At 43.8% G+C, this 21,942-nt stretch overlaps 1 protein-coding gene across 2 annotated transcripts in view; it reads left to right on the forward strand.

Annotated features, from left to right (window-relative positions):
* The window catches only part of LOC119174080 (formylglycine-generating enzyme), a 184,317-nt gene extending 174,107 nt beyond the window's left edge, over nt 1–10,210 (forward strand). For both annotated transcript variants that reach the window (XM_037424873.2, XM_075896248.1), the window contains exon 9: nt 9,253–10,210. In XM_037424873.2, coding sequence (XP_037280770.1) covers nt 9,253–9,366 — 114 coding nt within the window. In that variant the 3' untranslated portion in view covers nt 9,367–10,210. The remainder of the gene's footprint in view (nt 1–9,252) is intronic.
* The last annotated feature ends 11,732 nt before the right edge of the window (nt 10,211–21,942 follow it).

Raw genomic sequence — 21,942 nt, forward strand, 5'->3', positions numbered from 1 at the left:
ACACACACACACACACACACACACACGCACGCACGCACGAGCACGCACGCACGCACGCACGCACGCACGCACGCACGCACGCGCACACACACACACACACACACACACACACACACACACACACACACACACACACACACACACACACACACACACACACACACACACACACACACACACACACACACACACACACACACACACACACACACACACACACACACACACACACACACACACACACACACACACACACACACACACACACACACACACACACACACACACACACACACACACACACACACACACACACACACACACACACACACACACACACACACACACACACACACACACACACACACACACATATATTAACATTTTTCATTAGTCGTATATTCGTGTACCCTTTCAGATGCCACCTATGAAGAACGGTCTGTAACTGTGTCAAGTCACTACAACATTACTTCGAGGCACTCAATATTCTATTGTAATAAGAATAATAACATAATTGTTGAATTTATGCATGTTATAGTAACTCATTGTAATTACCGTAAGTTGCATATAAATATCTCTTTATCCTGAAGTAGTTCATGCTTGCTTTTGGCATAAACATAATGAACTCTCTGGCATGGAATATAGTGCAAAGTCATATTTGGTTATGTCTATTTTAAGCAAAGAAAAATTCTGCTCTTCACATTGCTTGCAGGAACTGGCTTGTCACACGACTCGTCGAACGTGGTAGTACCTTCAGAAGAGTGATCATATGTATCAGTACACTACAAAATGAAGTTAAATGAAGTCAACTTTATTATGAAATTCATCCAAATTACAATGTATCTTACTCTTTCTTAGCCTCTGCTTGAAGCGAAAATGAGTGATATACACAATCGTGCACATAATGTCTCAAAGAGTTGATAGCAGTAATAATGGTAGCAGTAAAATACCTGGTATCATATGTTATCTAAAATGTTTCTAAGAATGTTTATCTAAAATGCAAATTTACTAAATGCTTTTGCTGCTCATTTTCCTTGTGTTGCACATATTGTGACCACATGAAAGGGTACTTCGTTAAATTTTATGCTCATCCTCATTTTCTGACTGGATTTGGCAGATTATGAAAATGCATTTGATTAAGTAGATTTGCGAGTGGCCATGGTGACATTGCTTAGTCCTCAAGGAAAAGAGGATACAAATTTTATTGCCTTTGTAATCATTATAATTATTCTAGAACTCTTATTTACCCACAAAACATTGATAAAATGTTTTTCAAAATAAGGTCAGGTAAAAAGATGAAATGTCTGAAGTGCTGCCCACTGCACACCTAAAATATTCTAGCTCTTAGCTAGTGAAGAGTGATGAATAACGATTGTCAGCGAATGTTATGGCAAACTTCCATTTTAGAACGGTGCTGTGCTCTGTGGGGTCTCAATATGGAGAGAGTCATGCTCTTGGAGTGAACGGACATCGTAGATACAATCGGACCAAGCCAAACAACACATTTATTTATTTAACTGCTTTTATAAACAACGATATCACAGCCGAATGATTAAACATGTTGCAATCCACACGCTAAACAACCTCACGCATTATTACACAAGACTCAACTACATGACAACAAGGTGGTGTCACTAACGCTTGACTCACCACAAGGGCCCTTGGCAGATGGCCTGCGGTTCCGTGCACCGGCGTCCCACTGCAAGAGACAACCGTTCATGCCAAACGCCACCAGCAAAAGAGGCTCACTCAACTCTCTCATGCCGCCACCAAGGCTTCCCGCTAGGGGTCACCGCCGGCGCTACTGGCCTAACCATGATGATGATAGTGGTGATAAACGTTCGTGAACACAACGCCAGCTACCGCTCAATAGTTAAGACTCCGAAACACGGCTTCTGCGCAAGACAAGTGCGCCACACGGCGCAAACAACTTTACAGGGGGTGTCACCACCCCCACATTTCTTCAATCTTAAAGGTATACTGAAGAGGTTTTGGATTCGCGATTTTATTGCAAATTTGTTATCCTCGACCTCTTATAACATGTCTACGAAGGTTTTTTTAGCGAGGTTCGAGGTGACATCACTGTCAGCGTCAAGCCGGCCTCTAGCGGGCAAATTTGCGCCGGGCCACCTGCATCAGCAGTCAGCTCAGCTTGTTTACTTCGTGGTTGTGCTTTGTTTCTGCTGTGATCTGCTGCCTGGGAAAGCATAAGTTCTGCCTGTTCCTAGGGATTTCTTGCCATTGCACCATTCTCTCTCTTCCTCTAGAGATTTTCATCATCCGACATTCACTAGTTGTGCTTGTGCAAGGCTGAAATGGACTCGCGTTGCCGAGTTACTGCGTGGCATATAGTATCTGCCGCAGCACTTACGGTTGCAATGGTCGCTTTTTAATGTTTTCTTCAGATCAGAAGATAGCTACGAAATGGGTCGCTGCAGTTAAAAAAACTTCAAACGTACGAGATGAATTGCGCTGTGGTGGTCGCGAATTTGCCGAATTTCGAGGCAGTAGCAGCGTTCCTCCTCTTTCCCTAGTTGTGCGCAGTGCGTGCATGAGCACGAGCACGTATGGCGAAAACACGTGTACAAAGATAGCAGCACGCATATTCGAAATCAGCTACTCTACATGATAGTCGCATGCTTTTAGCGCAGCTAATACACCGTTTGCATTTTAACACACCATCACTGTAGTACTGAACAGAATTGAAAAAAAAAAAGCGATATTATAAAAAAAACAGAACTGCAATATATGAGCCAAACTATTCTACGCAATTTTCAGCACATTTCAAAGCAGATATCATCACTGCGGCAAAAGCATCACTCGTTTGACTCTTTGTTCTTTTTGCGGTAGCATACTGACTAATCGCGTGCGTCTTGCTCGCTGCGAAGTACAATACTGACTGCCTTAACGATGCTGCACTGCGAGCCGTGAAATTCACCAACAGCTGATGTTTCTGCATGCTGCCCGTGCCTAGCGCAAACCGTGCCAATACGAGTGTGGATGCTGCTGTTTCTTATTGAATTTCATATCCATTGATAAGCGTATCATTTGCAACAGTTTACTACTGTGAAATTGAGCATTGGCATGGATCTTATACCTACCTACCAGTCTGTTTCCGATGCAAGTGACGGTGGCTAGTTGGAACTCGCTTTTCTGTGCCACTTCAGTCGTCGCCCTCAAAGTGGCGACCAGCTTGAACACGTACGGATGTATACAGCGAACTCGGTCCCGACTTTCACAGTTTGTTATACTTACAGCAACTACCGGATCTCAACAGATAAACATGGCATTGACTGCCGGCGAGCGCAGTCAGCTGTCCTCACCTTCCTGACCGTGACGTCATGAAGCTTCGACCAATCACAGCGGCTGCGAGACTCGCGATGGTGGCCGTGGCGCTTGTTGCTTGTTTTGGGCAAAACAAAGTTATTTGCGTTGGTTACTGCAAATTTTCTACTTGATTTTCGAATTTGCTACACAAAATTACGTATCATGACACCATAACTTCGTTTTTTAAGTGTTTTAGTGTTCCTTTAATTTAAACCATATCCCAGAAAGAAAAACATGAAAAAAATCAGCTACACAAGCTCTAACAAAACATGACAACACATGTCTCTAAAGAATGTCCGTTCCCACAATACCGCCGGCGGTCAACACTGCTGCACTGTCCAGCTCGACGACTTCACCTCAGTACCAGTTCCGCAACAGCAACGTTGCCATCGGCGCAACGAACCGTCACTCGCGCAGACACGTCTTCTGTTTGTGACCAGCACTCACGAGGGCGCAGGACTGCGCAGGTCCCAGGCATGTCCATCGTCTGATGTCACGACCGCATTTCTGGCCAGTGGCACTGGTGATGTGCAGAAGATAGCCAGCCGCAGGCTACATCACTTTCGCTGGGTACATTCAAAACACTCGATAGAACAATGGAGTGAAGTAGGGCCTAGGGAAGAGAGCTTCAAGTTTCTCGCCCATGTGGTACGATGCTCAGTACTGCTGGCTGATCCATCAATGGCAGCAGAGAGACCAGCTAAAATAACAGGGTATATACCAACCTGGGAAATCTAGGGAATTCAGACCCTTCTCGAAAAGTCATGGAAAGGTCGGGGAATTTCTGAAAAATCTGGCCAGGTCATGGAAACTGACAGCAGTTTCTTGTGGCCATCAAAAAATAAGCATTACCATTTATCAAAGCTTAAAAAGTCGCTCTTCCAACTGCAACTACAGTGAGCATCTAGAAGGCATGTGAAAAAAAAAAAAAAAGAAGACAGTGCATGTTGCTTCTTAGTGAAAACGTGAAAGGATACACCGACCCATAGAACACAGAGCTTACTGACGTTTCAGTACCTGATATGGGAGGGAGCCTTGTTTACAATAAAAGCCATAAGAAAGGCACGGCACACCTTAGTATGCCTAAGTATGCGATGTAAGCAGCGAGAGTACATTGAACAGCAATGTCCCATCTCTTCTGTTTAGTGTATGTACAGTCGTCTGTATCTGGATTCTAGGCGCGGGTATAATGCAAGCTTTTTTTAAATGCAGAGCATTTTATAATCACACCTACTCACAAATCTGATGTTAGCGGTGGTGCCTACACCTCACTGTGCATGCTTGCATCTCGTGTCTCGAGCAGCATGCTCGCGCCTCATGCCCACTGTTACTGTCGCATTGCAAGGCTGATGCAGGCAACGTCTGCTAGTGAAAACCGACTGCTCACGCTGCACAACCATTCACTACTTATATATCGGCACTGGATTGAGCATTATGAATTCAGTCAAGGGCGTCATTACTTGGCTTTCGCTTGACTTGACACTTGGCTTGCCTCGAGTAGATGCGATGGAAGCAACAGTACAGTAACAGGGTGCTGGCACCCCTTGTTACAGGGGGTGTCAGCACCCTCACAGCTGTCAATAACGCTGGCAATGACTTGTGAGAAGCTATTGTGGACCTAGAGATCATCGTGGGAAAGGTGGAGCATTCAATGTTGTGGGTCGGTATGATTCCGTCTAGAAATCCAGTGCACAAAAAGACAACACTTGGGTGCAATTTTTGGTTGTTTGCTTTTTGTTTCCGCATGTACACTGGTTTTAACAATAAGGGTGTAGGATTGAAAATTAATCCAAAAGACACGAGGATAATTTTTGAAAGCTTGGTTAGAATATGAGAGTTCATTATTGAAAGTCAGCCTCTGTAATTTGTGCAAATGTACGGTTAAAAATGCAGCGACTAAACTGGTAAAGACTTGAAATAGTGGGCATCTGTCGGCGTGGAACAAAGGCTGCGGTGTTCAGGTGCTGACCTGAAGGTCGCGGGTTAGATCCCTACCTTGGCGGTTGCGTTTCGATGGGAGCGAAATGCTAGAGGCTGGAGAATTGTGCAATCACAGCGATAAATGTGCACATTGCGGAATAGTGAATATTTTTGGAGCCATCCGCTGTGGCGTGCCTTACGTCAAGCCCAAAGAATTTTTATCAACTGACCAGGCGAGTTTGTGCCCTGCGAAGCAAAAAGACTTGTAGTACAAGTAAGTAACGTTCACAGCACAGTGAGAGTGGCTAGTACACTCGCCGATAATCTGTGAAATGCGCCGGCATCTGTACGTGCGTCATCGTGCATTTAAGAAGTATAGCTGGTACCCGTGTCACTTCCGGAGTAAGCCACTGGTGTCGTGCTCTTGCAGTCTTATCGGAGCATTTAAGAAAACTATGGACCATCTCTCCGAAGGGAACCCTAGTGGGATGCGAAGCAGCAGCAGTGTACACGGCGTTGACGCGGTTGAAACGGGCGTCGACGCGGGTGCTGTAAAAACAGTTTGAAGCGAAACCCAGTGTAGCGTTTACTCGAGTAAATGTTTGTTTGAGACGCAAAGACACGGGAGGCAGGACGCATTGAAGATGCTTGGACTCGGCTTCCTTGCCTCGCACCTTGTCCGCATTAACTATGCGTCATCCGTATCCTCGAACACGATCGGTGTTCTTGACTAGCACCTCGTCAATGTCACTGGTCTTCCACTGCCGACACTTGCATTTGGCTTCCCTGGCTCGCGCCTCATCGGTGTTCACGTCGCCATTCACGAATGCGATGAGCTTTGTTACCCCTCGCAACACTGGTGACAGCCAGGAAAGGTACGTGAGCACTTGTGGGAAGCATGCCGCGACCGCATCCCACCCATTGGTGCAATCGCGCGGCAAGCAGCGGCGCACTGTCCACATTGTCAGTGCCGCGTGATTCTCGAGGCACGCGCACTCGCCGGCTCGCGGTTTCTTCTCTCTGACAGATGGAGAGAGGTGGCGCGGGTGAGATGATGGGCACGTGAGGAGTGGGTTCAGGTGTTGCGAGCAGTGGAGAGGGTGAAGTGAGAGAGAGCTGACCCGTGGCGAGTGCACGGCAGGCAAGGGAGAGAGACGTCATCGCGCATTGCTATGAAGGTGTGAGCTTCTTGGCACCGCTCCAACACCTGCGGCTAGGGGAGCGATGTGGACGGAGGGACAGTGTTACACGGGCTTGTCAAAGATCTGCTTCGCATGTAATAATTGCAAAACCTCCTATGTACTCCGAGGTGGCCTGCCTTGGCTGGTAACACTTACTTTGGCCAGTGATAGGTACTCGCAATGAAGAGAAAACAAGCACGTGCCAAGAAGGCCACCTTCAAGCACCGGTTGCAGACGGAACTCGTGCGAGAGCAATGACATGAAGAAGTGCATGCATATAGGATACACACAAGAAGCATGTGAATAATGTTCCCAAAGTTCGTTAGCGCTAGTATAGAACGCCTTAGGGTGGTGCATGCATGGGTGACCTCGAATTTAGCAGAACATCTTCTTGGACTGTTTAGTCGTGACTTTTAACTGTGAAGCTGTTCCCGCTCGGCCCAAGGTGTCCTCACTCAAAACAATCATTATCGTGGACATCAAAAAAAGACATCACTATTGCTTAGACTGACCGATGCTTGGCTAATGCAATCATTTTTTAATTTAGCAATGTTGAATGCCTCGATAACTTTTGTGGTCACCCGATCCCTGTGACTGTAAAGTATTTTATTTAGTCTCAGGGAATGAGACTATCGAGGCATTCAACATGTTAAAGGAAAATATCATTGCATTAGCCAAGCATTCGTCAGTGTAAGCGATTGCAAAATCTCCTTTTGGCAATTATGCTTTAACTTGAACATTATTGTCACACCTGATACACTATCATATTGTATATTAGCCATGTTTAGTTGTAAAATAAACTAGTTGCAAATGCAGCGGTGTCCATTTCGTTCCTTTTGTGTCTAGTCTCCGTACGCTACTTCGTAAGCAAGCATGAACCATCACCAACTTGCCAAAATTTCAACGTTACATGATTGGTTGATGTCGGGAGCTGGCTCAGAAACTCGGGGAGTCGGTACAGGTTCAGTAGAAACCGACAGGGCAAACGCACCCACAATTTCAGTCCCAGCTGGAAGTGCCAATCTGGTCGTATGTCTGCGGCCAATTTGTCGGACCTTCACATGATTCACAGAAAATCAGCGCTGCCTGGATTCTTTCTTTGTCAATGTCGTAGATGACACAGCGGCTGTCATCGTGGCTGTGGTCTTGTCAGGTAGGGGATCGTACTACGGTTGCGCCTGAGTAGTGATTCCAGGATGAACTTGGTGCCTCCTTCAAGACGTGTTGGCTCTTGTGTTGTAGGGTGTGTCTGACACATGAATGAGAAACACTTCCACAACGTACCACGATGCTACAGTTGTTACTGTAAAGAATGTGGCAATCAACCTGGTAAAGACTGAACTTCTTATTTGGAAAACGTGTGCCTGGCAAAGCAATTAACACTCACAGTACAACGACAGAGGCAAACAGTCATTCATCATCAATAGTCTCTTCGGTTAAGCGCACCGGCTTTTCACATGCATCCTCGTAAATAAATCGTCATCATCGGCAGCCTATTTTACATCCTTACATCCACTGCAGTATGAATGCTTCTACATATATTATAGTAGTATGGAAAGTTAAGTGAGTTGGTTTGACAACATTCTTGGAAACATTTCGGCGCACACACAGCAAGTTCACGCATGAGGTTGCGCATAATAACCTGTTGCAGTTTTTTTTACTTAATACTGCACCCACAATTGGGACACCTTTGTTCGTCGTATAATCCTCGAACCGTAAAATCTCTTTTCAACTTTATCTCAGGCCATTCAAGAATTGTAAAATTGGAAGTGCAGTGTCTTGTCTAAGGAGTGCCTTGTTGAAGTCTGAAGTCATGCATTCATACCATGAATCTAGCATTTTCATGTCAAATCAACAGTCTAGAAATGGCTGCATACCCAGAAAATGTTGTGAGCAGAGCCATGGAAAAGATTACTAAGATTTTGAAGGTTGGACCAGAGCACAGTTCTGCGAAAAAAGACTCGCAACGAAAATACTTTGCTATTTTACCTTACATTCATCGATTTTCACATGAGCTCAAGCACATAGCCAATCGTTTTAGTGTAGAGGTTGTTTTTAGTGCACCTAATAAGGTTAGTAGATGCACGGACACAAGGACATGCTTGCAGGTTTCGGCATTTCGAGTAGCACAGATTGCTCATGCTAACGCAATGGTACCTTTGCTCCCTGCGAGAAGACGTCAACGGTTTGAACGAGTTCACCCTTGCTCTTCTAAACGTGGGGGTCCTCAATGCACACATTGATGACATCGAATATGGTCCCGTCTTGACTTCAGTCGATGTGCTTTGCGTCACGGAGATGTGGAACAATGAAAGCATGCTCATCAATAATGGATTCATTGCATTCTTCTGCACCGAAGAAGTGGAGCGTTATGCGGACGGTGTAATTTGTAAAATAACATCTGTAAAATGTGTAAAGGGAAATGAGTTCTTGAACTCATCGAGTACTTTTCAAAAGAATATGTCCTGGGTATATGTAATGTATATCAGGATGTATAAAGCGCATCCAAATTTGAATTATTTAATATTCTGTATGCAGTGTATATATATAACAACGTTGTCACGTCTGTACATCATGGTTCGAGATTTGTATGGGCGATTTGCGGATTACCTAATCATATGAGCAAGCTCCTCCAACATCATTCACTTTGTGAATATGGCGGTGATTTATTTTATTCATGGTGGCCGCTTGAAAAGTGAACTGAAGAGTGGTCATATTACTCATTTTTTAATGCTATGACCCTCACTGACCTTATTGCGTGATAGCGCACTTTAATTCATACTGCAAAAGTATAATGAAAATTTTCTTTTACTTATTTGTACAGGCATACTGCTACCGTTACCGCTGTGCTGCAAGGAGCCAGAACACTCCTGACACCAGCGCCTACAACGTTGGTATTCGCTGTGGAGCCGATAAAATGCCCAAAGACGAGCTTTGACACTTAAGAACCACTCCTGGAAATGACGACTTTTAGTGTTTGCACGCATTTCAAAAGCCTGTTAAGCACACATTTGTTTTTCTGCTTATTGTTACTCTTCGCTTGAATATTTTTTGAACAAGAAGCAAATGTAGAAGTTTTTGTGCATGTAAAACAGATGCCGAAGTTAAAAAATGAGGGTGTTTTGCTACATATAAATTATATTTCCGCATGAAAGTTTTTGGACTTGCATAAATGTACCAGCTCAAAGTTCTGTATGGCGCAAACTGTAACTGCTGCCCAGTTAAAGACTTCAGTGCCCTTCCATTTTTGGGGATGCTTATTATTGAGAAACATTTTCTTATAGACCTCCAAACATGTATGCACAGTCTTAAGTAATCGGAGTTTCTTAACTGACGTGGTTTTACAGCAGTGAAACGACGCAAATTTAACAGCTTTGAAGCATCCTCCATGTCTCTTGACCTGTGTTTGTGTGTCGTCAATTTATCACAGTTAGCTACAGCGTTAGCTTCAGGATTGCCATTTTATTATCAGTGAGCAACATTCCAACATATTTACGAAAGAATTCTTTTGTGTAAAGGAAAAACGTTGATGCTGTTGTACCATTCAAAGTACCTCATCCTCTGCTTGTACTTATTTTTAGGCTGTGATAAAAATAACTGCTAGATAATATTGTGCAGGTATTTCATTCAGCTGTATGTTGTTTAACTTATAGAATCATTTTGCTGTAAAGTACGAATAGATGGAACAAATATTTTACATTACAAATACGGGAATCACCGTACTTTGGTGATGCTAACCTTCTGATAATTGTTTTAATAATAAAAGTCTGTATCAAAGCTTACATGACAATGTTTTGGTGACTTTCTGGGACCCTTGAGCATCATTTTATCCTGGGTTACACAGATACTGCAGAAACGAAAACGAGGCTGCAGTGCTGATTCTATGCTGCGTTCAGCCACTTTACTTGGCTGATTTATTGCTGTCGGCTTAGTTAAAGTGCGTCATCTCATGTACGCTATGTCTTCGTCGTCAATCGGAAAAACCTGCTCATAACGTCTCTCAAGAACTACTCATTATGAGTACCCTCGCCGCTGCTTTCCTGCGACCTGCAGTGCACTCAAGAAGGTGGACGAGATAATTTTCTAACAATTCACTATTACACAGGGTGTATATTAACCCTGAAAACTGGGAAATCTCAGGGATTTTGGTTAGTCTGGAAAATATCAGGGAAAACTCGGGGAATCTGGTCTTCTCTCAGAGAAAATCTGCTGTATTTTTATTGAGGGAACGAAAGTCATGATAATGATAGCTCTATCTATGCACCTTGTAAACGAAGGCCACCAGAGCGCTGCTAAAATCCCATTTCTGTTGATACCGTATGTCGCGAAATGAGCGCTCCATAAGATGTGCGCGCCGCCTACGAACGACTAAAGGCAGCCGCGCCGCCAGCGGACTCCCCTTCAAAATGCGCGCAATGAAAAAAATTCCTCCACCTCCTTAAAGGAATTCGTGAGGAAATGTGAATGCATTGCGCAGCGTCCATTAGGGCGTTTTGTTTATGGAAGCTAGCGTTAGAAGAATAGTAATGTTTTCTTCTTTTTCTTGCACCGTGCAGCCAATAGCGCCGTTCTCTGCACGTGGCATTTTTTTGTTGCGAGAAATGCGGGATGCATATCCAGCTCTAGTAGCTAGTGTGCACAGTTAAAAAATACTATGAAGTGAACAAAACAAGCAGTGTTCTCGGCTCGGCATTGGTGTTTCACGACGACGTCTCGAGCACACATTTCGGAATGTGTTTGAGAGGCACCCAGCCAACGAACGGTCAGGAGTGAGGCGCGAGCGAATGGGGAAGTGGGGCGCAGGTAGGAAATAGAGTGAACGGCAAGAAAAGGAGTGGCAAAGCACTGCACCTACCCTCTCCTACACTCTCTTGCACCACATGTTCCGGTTGCTGAAAGGTGAAGGATAAGCGTGCACGCCCGTAGCTGTTGCTATGAGAGAGGGAGTGAGAGCGTAGAGATAACACCTGCGGGCGTGAGGACACCGCCGCGGATGCCCGGACAACACTGTATGTCTGACATAGTCTACTAAGAAATGGATTCGCATTGAAAAGAACAATTAAACATGGCGGGACAACGCATCAGACACTGAGTGGCGGCGCGTCCACCTCTTTAGCACCTGGAAACAGCCACCGGCATTGCCTAGAAAGAAGGAGCAGGATGAGAGAGAAGGAATGACACGGCGACTTGGGACGCCATTGTAGGTGGAAAGTACCAGAGGAAAGTGGAAGCCTTCGTAGCTGCCCCTGTACTGCTTGCAAGCGAAAGCTCCAGAACCATCTGGAATCCAAGCGCGAGGCTATAAAAGCATGCAGCGTCGAGGAGCAGTCAGTCTCAGTCGGATGCTTCGATTTTGTGCAGCACAGTGGAAGCTACGGACGCATCCAGTCTTCTCTGGAACATACTGCCGACGGTGGCATTGAAAGCCGCGGTGTCATGAAGCCCCTTGATTTAGGAAAGTAATGACACTCTCCTCCGCACGTGCGTTTTCTTCTCGATTCTTTTTTCCTGGATTCGGTGCGCTCTGCACCCAACGCCATTTTTCCCCAGGGCTCCCACGGACGGGCCACCAAATTCAAATGAGGCACGTGATGTCATGCCACTTGGGTACCCCGGTAGAGTAGCGAATTCCGAAAAATAGTGATCATATGATAGAAAACAACGAACGTATATTAGGAGATCATTTTCTTCCGAAAGCCATGTAAATGTGGCAAGCTACATTAAAAGGAGCTTCATGGAGAGTTCTATGATGCAGGCTTTCTATTTCAGATGATAACATGCTTTATGTTTGCATCATATATAGTTTTGCTTGTAGCAACTACTATAGATGTGAAAAGGAGCAGGTAGCAGCAAGCACTCACTAGTATCAGGTCGAGGTTGATGTCTCTGTCAAGGGGGCTTCCTGTATTTCACGGGAGGGTGGTGGGAAAATAATGTTTGAACTGTGTCGGGTTTCAAGTTTTTCTTCCCCAAATCGTTGCAAAATATGCGGCCCTAATTGGTCTTTTATGGAATATAGCAACAACGTATAGAAAGCAGCTGATCACTGAGACACGGTGTATAATTTCGTTAACAAAATGACAAGTGACTAACACGCTGCAGTGCTAAAAATTATATGTACAGAACTTCTTTGAATTATTACTGAACGATCATAATCGTAACTGACTGCTAAATCTTCGTAGCCAAACTCATTGATGCTATCGGGCTTGTGTTACATCAATAAAAAGATCCCCCAAAACCGCAGAATGGTGATCTTAAAGTGCTCACTGAGCGAGCGATGATTTTAGGTGTCTGCCTCGAAGTTGATACCACCAGAAAGCGAGTGAGATCCTGTGAACACCCCTTCCACGTCACACGTATGCGCAAGAAAAGCAAATAGTAGTCGGCACTCAGTCATGCGCGCACTGACATCCAAATTCAAAAGTAAATTAATGAACTAAAGAAAACGCAATTTTGGCCAACTGACGCTGCTCATCAGCGATATCAAAGGCGTGTTTATCGTTTAGAGGAAAGCCTTAGATGCCTTATCAAACGTGAAATATGACTGTCGGAACAGCTGATGCAAAAAAATCATCAGGAGATGACGTGCCATATATGACGGAAATTCATTGCATGCCGCAAAACTTGTGGTGTCATAATGACATCACAGTGTCATCACATGACACACCTTATGTGACATAACGGCTCATTTTTGCTATCAGGAAATTCATTTTCATTTATTTATTTTTCATTTATTTACAACACACTCCAGGTCCACAGGGCTCGGGCAGGAGGGGTGAAATTACAAAATGAAATACAGAATTTCAAAATGTAAAAGAAAAAGAACAAACACTAACAAATATATTCAAAGTTTACATATTAGTGATTGTGTCAACCAACTCAACTTATTTTAGCAATAATAATTGCGGTGCATTCCATTCTTTAATCTTTCATCTTAAACGAATATTAGCACGACGAAAACGGGGACGGAAAAGAAAAGACAAACTACAGCCCTGTAGTTTGTCTTTTCTTTCCCGTCCCTGTTTTCGTCGTGCTAATATTCGTTTAAGATAGAAGTGCACCAACTCGTCCAATTGTCCCTTCTGATCCATTCTTTAATAGTGCGAAAGAAAAAAAAATTTAAAGGTGCTAGTTCTTGTTTGATAAGGAGTTAAGGTTTCAGAATTATGGTGTCTGGTTTGTCTTGTTCACGGACGTAGATATAGACCGGGATGAAGGACAACTTGTCATTTTTCAGGAAAAAAAGAAATTTAAGCCTGAGTATTTTTTGTCGTTATATCAAAGTCTGTATTCCATTATTACGCGTAATTGCTGTTGGTGAGTCGGTTTTACGGAATCTAGAAAAAATAAATTTGACAGCCTTGCGCTGAACCATCTCAAGCGCTGCAATATTGTGGTTGGTGTGTGGATCCCACACGGTGGAGGCGTATTCCAACTTTGGCCTAATTAGTGCTTTGTATGCATGAAGTTTGGTTTCTGAGGGTGCCTGTTTCAGTTTGTGTCGCAGAACACAAAGTTTGCGAAAAGAAGAAGCACAAATGTTAGCAATATGAGAATTACAACTGAGGTTGTTAGCTATGGTCACTCCCAAATATTTATATTCATTTGCCTCAACTAGGGGATCAGCTGGAAGACTAAGAAAACAACTGTTCATTTTTTTTTGTAATATGCATATATACTGTTTTTGTTTCACTTAACTTCATGTCCCATTTGTGACACCAAGAATGAACGTTATGAAGGTTAGCCTTCAGAAATTCCTGATCCTTTCGACAAACAACCTCATAGTACAATATGCAATCATCTGCTAATAAGTCTATTTGAACTGGCTCTGTTACTATATTAATGATGTTGTTAATAAAGATTAAGAGCACGAATGGTCCCAGTACGCTATCCTGTGGTACCCCTGAGGTACTACAGGCAGATGAAGCGAGTAGTGGCCATTAACAGAAACCGATTGGGTGTGTTTGTCTAAGTAAGCAGAGGTAAAATTAATTATGAAAGAGGGGAGGCCAATGTATTTTAGTTTGCAAAGTAACTTTTCATGTGAAACCAAGTCAGACGCTTTCTGGAAATCTAAAAAGATTACGTCAGTTTGTCCAGGCTTGTTGAGAACGCTTGCAAAATTCTGAATTACAGTTGTTAGTTGCGTAACCACTGAAAAACCCTTTCTGAAACCATGCTGAAATGAAGAAAGAATGTTGTCTGTCGAAAGATTTAATTGTGTATTTTGCAACAATATGTTAAAAAATCTTGCAGCAAGAAGTAGTGAGCGAGATTGAACGATACTTCGTAATCAGCGTAGTGTCCCCTTGCTTGTGTATGGGCACAACACGTGCCGTTCACCAATCAACGGTAGCTCTGAAAATGAGAACGATGTACGAAAAAAGTTTGGGAGGAATGGGGCGAGTGCTTCAGCATAGCGACGAAAGAAGGCATATGGAAGGCCATCAGGACCAGGTGATGCTTTTGTATTTAGGTCAAGAAGCACAGCGACAAAACGTGGTTGCGATACAATATCCTCGTAGTCAGGGTAATATACAGGGTCAAGACCAAATGTTTTTGATGAAACAGAGAACAGACTATGAAAATAGATATTAAAATGTTCTGCAATGGCATCCTCGTTATCAATTCGAACACTATCAACTTGAATCTTCCTAACAGACTTTTTTTTCGATTCAAGAAGTCCCAAAACTTATCAGGGGATTCCTTTAGAAAATTTGTCAAGCTATGCTGAAAGTAGTGTCATTTAGAATGTTTTAATGTTTTACTAAGGGCAATTCTAGCAGCATCAAGTATGTTTGTAGAAGCTCTTCTTTTTTTTTATGCTTTTGCTTTAAGTGCAAAACTCTCGTAATTTAGGAATTCGATATTTTAGTTTTTTTTAGCTTTATCAGGTATGAAATTATCGACACAATAAGTGCAGATCTGTTTGAATTGAATCCAGCGATTCCTAACATCCGAACCATGAAAATTGCTAAACATTATTGCAAGATGAGGGGAGGCGCTGCAGTCACCGAGGTGAATAGACGCTCTTCACGTTGGCTCCGTTCTCATAGAATGATTTCGCAGCGAATACAGCCAGGCACCGCTCGGATTTATATACCATCTGATTCTTCTCGTCACCGAGAATCCGAAAAGACCATATTCTAAGGTGGGTGATCATTTTCCGAGATTTTACGACCGAAAACTAGCCCCCACCAAGCAGCGTCTACTATTCCTACGACCGGCGCTCCACGTCGACTGCGGCGGCCTCACGATAGCCAGGCCTCGGCGTTCGCGCCAAACAGGCCGTAATCATCAATAATGGAGGTATCGGAGCAGAATGAAGACGCCACCCAATGGGAAGACGAAGACGTCACCCAATAGGAGGATGACACAGGCAACGGGTGGAGAGAAGTTCGAAACAGAAAACGTGCGAAGAAAGGTAGCCAGGAACGCCATGGTAGCCCTCGCCCTACCCGAACGCCTAGAACGCGTGGTGCAAATCTGATATCCCGGATAACTAGAGCCAGCAAAATGCCAAGACTGCCGACAGGCGACTTCAAGATAGTTATAAGGCCAAGAGGAGGACTGCAGCTATCCAAGCTCAGCTTAACGGAGCTAGACAAAGCTGTGTATGAAGCGGCCGAGATACCTTATGAAGAAAGAGAGACGGACACGATTTGTCCAAATAATTTTCAGAACATCTTGGTCGTTAGCACCCCAAACCAAGACCATGCAGACAAGTACCAAAGCATCAAGCACATCAAAGCCAACGACAAGTTGTATGAGGTGGGAGCATACGAGACGGCCCCGGAACTCACTGCCAAAGGTGTAATCAAGGGAGTTCCTTTGAACAAAACCCCACGGGACATCACCGCAGCTATTATTACAGCCCGAAATCCTACGGTGATCGCAGCCAAACGTCTTGGCAATACCACGACAGTGATAGTCCTTTTTGGCGGCAGCAGAGTCCCGACGCACGTTATGTACAGAGGAGTGCTCACACGCTGTTCACTATACAGGAAACAAGTTGACTTTTGCAAACAATGCAACAGACTTGGGCACAGGAGTGACGTGTGTTGGAGGCCAAACGACAAGCTATGTGTGGGTTGTGGAACACCTGATCCGAGCGAGGCCCACCACTGTCAGCCACGATGTCAGCTGTGCGGCAAGAATCATCCCACGGCTGACAAACTCTGCAAGGCTAAGTTCAAGACACCCTACATCGTAAAACAACGCCAGTGGTTCCGACAACTTCAAGAGACGCTCGAGGAGAACTACCCCCCTGCCACCAAGCCAACCGAACGCGGGAGGTCCAAATTCCGGACGAGGGCAACGCCTGGGTCCAGATCAAGGTCCTGGTCTTGCGCAACGCCCCGCGGCCACACCACCCAGTCTCCGGGACCGAGAAGGCGCACTACATCTCGTTCCAGATCTTGTTCCAGATCTCGTTCCAGATTTACGGGGACAGTCCGGCCATCAGAAATTAAGGCACGGCCTCTTATTTACCGAGTCGAACCTTTCTCCCCTCGCCCTCTTCAATGTGTAAAGTGCTGGCGTTATGGACACACCATAAACGTTGCAGGTCTGCTGTCAGGTGTGAAGTATGCAGAGAAGGGCACCATTCTAGCAAGTGTCAAAGTAACAATGAAAAGTGTTTCTTATGTAATGAAGCTCATGCTGCAGACTTTTCAAGCTGTTCTGCAAAGGCTCGTGAACTGCAAGCTCTTGAAATAGCAGAACGAAGGCAATGTTCTCGTAGGGAAGCACTAGCTGAAATTCAAACACGAAATCTAGGTTATACTAATGTTACAGCCCACCATATACCAGCAATTAAAGTATCACTTTCTGCTTCTTTTGTGCAAGCAATCGACAAGGCAATGAAAAGGGCAATGGGATGCCTAAATGGGAGTTTTTTTTTTTTTTTTGAGGCATTTGTTCATATACTCGCGGATGAGATGGCCTACTTGTTGGGCACAGCAGAAAATCTTTCTAAATAGTGACAGTGAAGGGCCTTCATAGGAGTTCGTCTCAGATATCTCATCACAGGGTGCACAGTTTGCTGATGCATCTGCTGAACCCAGACCATGTCAAAGCGAAGTTACTAGGGAGGACGTGCATTAATCAGCCGAGATGGAGGCAGGTCCCCGATCATTAAAGCATTCAAGATCCCCTTTGAGCAAGAAAGGCACTACACCCATCCAGTCAAAAACCAAGAAGTACCAAAGGATAGCGTATCTAAATCAGATTTTCTAAAAAAAAACAAACATCTTAAGCAAGGCAGTCACTGAGTCTATTTTAGCAAAACCATAGGGTCACTTAAAATTTTTTACTGGAATTGCCAATCAATTTACTCAGCAGTAACAAATTTGACATGCTTAGCATCAAAATTCAATCCAGACATCATCGCATTACAAGAAACCTGGCTTTTAATGCATCAGTCATTTCGATTAAATAGATTTAGATATTTCCGTCTAGACCGTCCATTGTAAGGTGGAGGTCCAATACTTTTTATCCATATTAGAATAAGTCCAAAGGCTAAAATTGTGCATAAGCATGTCATCTCAAAAAGAAATTTTCACCTTAAAGGGGCCCTAAAACGCTTTTCCAAGTAACCATAGAATGAATTCTTTAAAAAAGCTTATTGCCTCACGAATTCAACGCCGCAAAAATTTCAGGAATTCGTCCAGTGCGAGTGGAGTTACAAAGATTTGTTGCATGCTGAAATTGCATTCTCTTTTCTCTCATCCTGACAAAAGCACTGGAAGCTAAACAGGGAGGGATGGCAAGGTCACAGAAAAGCATCACACGGGCCTCGTGGCTTTGAGCACGTTTTTTTCTTTTTTTTCTTCGGATGCGTCGCTTTTTCGGTGTGATCGCACGCGCACTCGTGGACAAGTTGCGGCCTCCCACGGCCATCTCTGTAAGGAGGGAGCACACCATGTTTTCAAGAGAAGAGAAAGCAATTTTTAGCTGAATTTGTTAGTTTATTGTGAATTCCAGGCCGCGTGCTGTGCTATATTATTTGGCTCGCATGTTGTCCGAAGCCTCTACTACTGATCGGCAGCGTTTTCTGACCATGCTCAAAAAGTGTTGCAGGGCCCCTTTCAAAATCACTTCGACAGGTTACCTGTCTTTCTTACTAGTCAGTGCACACTTTCCTACAGGAGTAGTAGATACACAATGTTTGGATGTTGCACTGACATCTTGTTGATTGATATGATAGTTATGGGGGGGTTTAACATCCCAAAACTACCATACGATTATGAGAGATGCCGTACTGGAGGGCTCCGAAAATTTCGACAATCTGGGGTTTAACATTCACCCAAACCTGAGCCTACAGCATTTTTGCCTCCATAAAAAATGAAGTTACCACAGCCGAGATTCGATCCCATGACCTGCAGGTCATCAGCCGAGTGCCTTAGCCACTAGAGTCTGCCATGTATTTTATTCGCACTGTTGACCTTAAGTATGCACAACCAACTAGCCCAGTCAGCCACTTAGCCACTACTAGACCATCGCGAAGGGGACTGACATCTCGCTGTACAGATAAAATTTTGATGGTAGATGTCAACTCACACCATAACTATAGGGGTTTCGGAACCGCTTGATGTGGTAAACAATTGTGGGAGTGGACACCAGATAACGATTTATCTTGCCTGAATTCCCGCACACCTACTTTTACTAGTGCTATGTCTCACTCTTCATTGGATTTAAGTTTTGTTGGTTCTTCCCTCACTTGTTGGTCATGAATCGCATTGGAGTGTGCCACCAACGGCAATCACTTGCCAATAATATTTTTGATGTTGTTTGTCCTATAACATCGTCATGCAATCAGAATCCAGTTTTTATAAATTACAACAAAATTAAAAAAGATCTAGAATATGACTTGACCATTCACTCTGAAGAGGCAGAAGACACAAAAGCCATGATACTATGCGCATTAGTCAAAATAAAGTACAAAAAAGCTGAATTCGAACATAGTTGAATATGCAAAAAGTGCAAATCACAGTCTGTGGTGGAATTCAGATTGTGCACAGGATTTCCGACGATGACAGGCCGCATGGAAAAAACTTCTGCATGATCAGTGTCCCCGAAATTGGTCTGATTACAAGCCTTATGCTGTAAATTTAAAGCGCACAGTTTCTTTAGCTAAAGAGGAATATAATAGAAAACAAGACTATTTTTTGAACCCTAAGAACAAGAGTGCCCTGTTTAGGTTCCTCGGATCGCGTGAAATTCTGCCATCTTAAACTAATGTAGCTTGTGAAATGATGTTGCCCGATGAGATGAGAAAATCTTTGTAAATCTTACCAAAAGGTCTAGAGTGTCGATTTACATCAAGTAAGTTGTACGATTTGAGACCTCCAATGGTAACAACCGATTTTACTAGACTTAAGGCTGGTGCACACCGGCGACTAGCAGCAGTCGCGCGACCATTTGCGACTGGTCGCAAATAGTCGTGAACGGTCGCAAACAGTCGCAAAGCGACTGCTTTGGCTAGTCGCTGCCCGACCGATTTTTCAGTCGCGCGACTGCGGTCACACAGCTTCTGGAACAAATCAGCGATGTTCAATTTTTGTTTGTTTTTTAATTGTGCTGACCAGAACGAATAAAAACAAAAAATGCGCTGCGCTCGGTTTGCTCCGATCACTCAGCTGGCGGCAGTCAGCTGACTGGCGCCGGTCTCTAGAGTTTTCCCTGATAACGAGATCCGGACGTGCCTCTCCGGTATTGCGACTTCCGGTCGCTCGCATGCAGCCTCTGCCGGTGTGAACATCAGTCGCTTTTTGGTCGCCAGTCGCAAATGGTCTCACGACCGCTACTAGTCGCTGGTGTGCACCAGCCTTTACATTGGAAGAATTAGCTCAGGTTGTTCAGAATTTACCCTCATCAGCTCCCAGTTCAGACGAAATTACAGCTGCCATGACAAAATTATAATTATTTAAATTATCACCAGGTGACCTCCTGAACGCTGTAAATTATTCGTTAAGACACACCTGGATTCCATACACTTGGAAATTAGCAAAATCAATTTCGATATGGAAGAAACAAGGGTTAGGCTATAAAATAAAAAATAGACGACCAATTTCTCTTACTTCTAATATGGTAATGCTTGTTGAGAGGGCATTTCGTAAGAGAATGACAAGCTGGACAGTGGAAATGAACTATTAAATCCTAATCAAATTGGCTTCAGAGAACACTGTTCTTTATGGTGTGCTCACGCAGATTTAGAAAGCCACATTCAGCTTGCTCGCAAAAGAAGGCAACATGATGCTCTAGTGACTTTAGACTTAGCCAAAGCATATGACAGTGTGGACTTCATGTTATCGGAGATCTCTCTGAGCCACGATTTCCCAAAGTACATTATCGTGTGGTTGAGGGAATTTTTGAAGACAAGAGAATTTTATTGCTTTCAGAATGGCTGCGCTTGGTCAAAGTTTGGACAAACTCACGGAGTCTTCCAAGGGGCTGTCTTGTCCACAATTTTATTTAACATCTTAACGAGTTTAATCCCCCACTGCCAGGATGTGCAAGTATACGTGTATGCTGATAACATTGCCTTTTTTGCAGCAGACAGCGACATTCATTCTTTATATAAAAAACTGCAGTGATATATGAATTTGACGGACATGTGGCTAGATAAAATATGCATGTCATTAAATTTAAACAAAAGGGCACTGCTAATATTTTCATTAACAGAGCGTATCTCAATTACAATTTGTTATACTAAACGAGCCGATTCCACAGGTTGAGACGCTCAAAATTTGTGAATGATTTATAATGACAAATTAAGCTGGAATTTTCACATAGAGAGTATGGCACGCGCCTCAGGCATTTTTGTGCAGATTGACCAGCAGACGCTATGGTTTACGCAGGAACAACACGCTGGTGATAATTTATAAAATCTACATGGGTCGAATACTACAATTTGGGTGCGTATTGTTCTCGAATGGCCCTGCTCACAAACTTAAGCCTTTGATTGTGCTGGAGTGTGAAACCCTGCGACTATGTCTAGGACTCCCCCAGTTTGTAGTGAACAATGCTCTGTATTGGGAAGTGCGCTTGCACAAATCGACTAGTCGATCCCGTACCCTGATGGTGCAGACATTTCTAAAATTTAATGGCTATTTGTTAAGACAATCAGAACGTGTATTCATCAAAAACCTAGACACCATTCCCTTGCTCATTGCCCACGGTTTTATATACCACAAATTATTTTTGTTCAGAAGCAACTAGACAAGATAAACGTGAAGATTCGAAATGTGTCAGCAGCAAATGTGTCAAATAAAAATGTTATCATAGAATACAATGAGATTTCCCCCTATAAGCCTAAATTTCAACACACAGAATCGTAAATAGCCTGTTGCAAGATTACTTTGCACACATGGAAACAAGTAATGTTGCAGCCACAGAAGCTTTAGTTATAGACGAAAACGTAGGAGTAGGTATTTACTCGTTTTCACTTGGCTGGTCGTTTTAACCAAGACTACCAGACTTCAACTCGTGTTCTTGAAGTTGAACTCTAGGC

The sequence above is a fragment of the Rhipicephalus microplus genome, chromosome 5 (genome assembly GCF_043290135.1).
Source record: "Rhipicephalus microplus isolate Deutch F79 chromosome 5, USDA_Rmic, whole genome shotgun sequence".
Classification (NCBI taxonomy): Eukaryota; Metazoa; Arthropoda; class Arachnida; order Ixodida; family Ixodidae; genus Rhipicephalus; species Rhipicephalus microplus.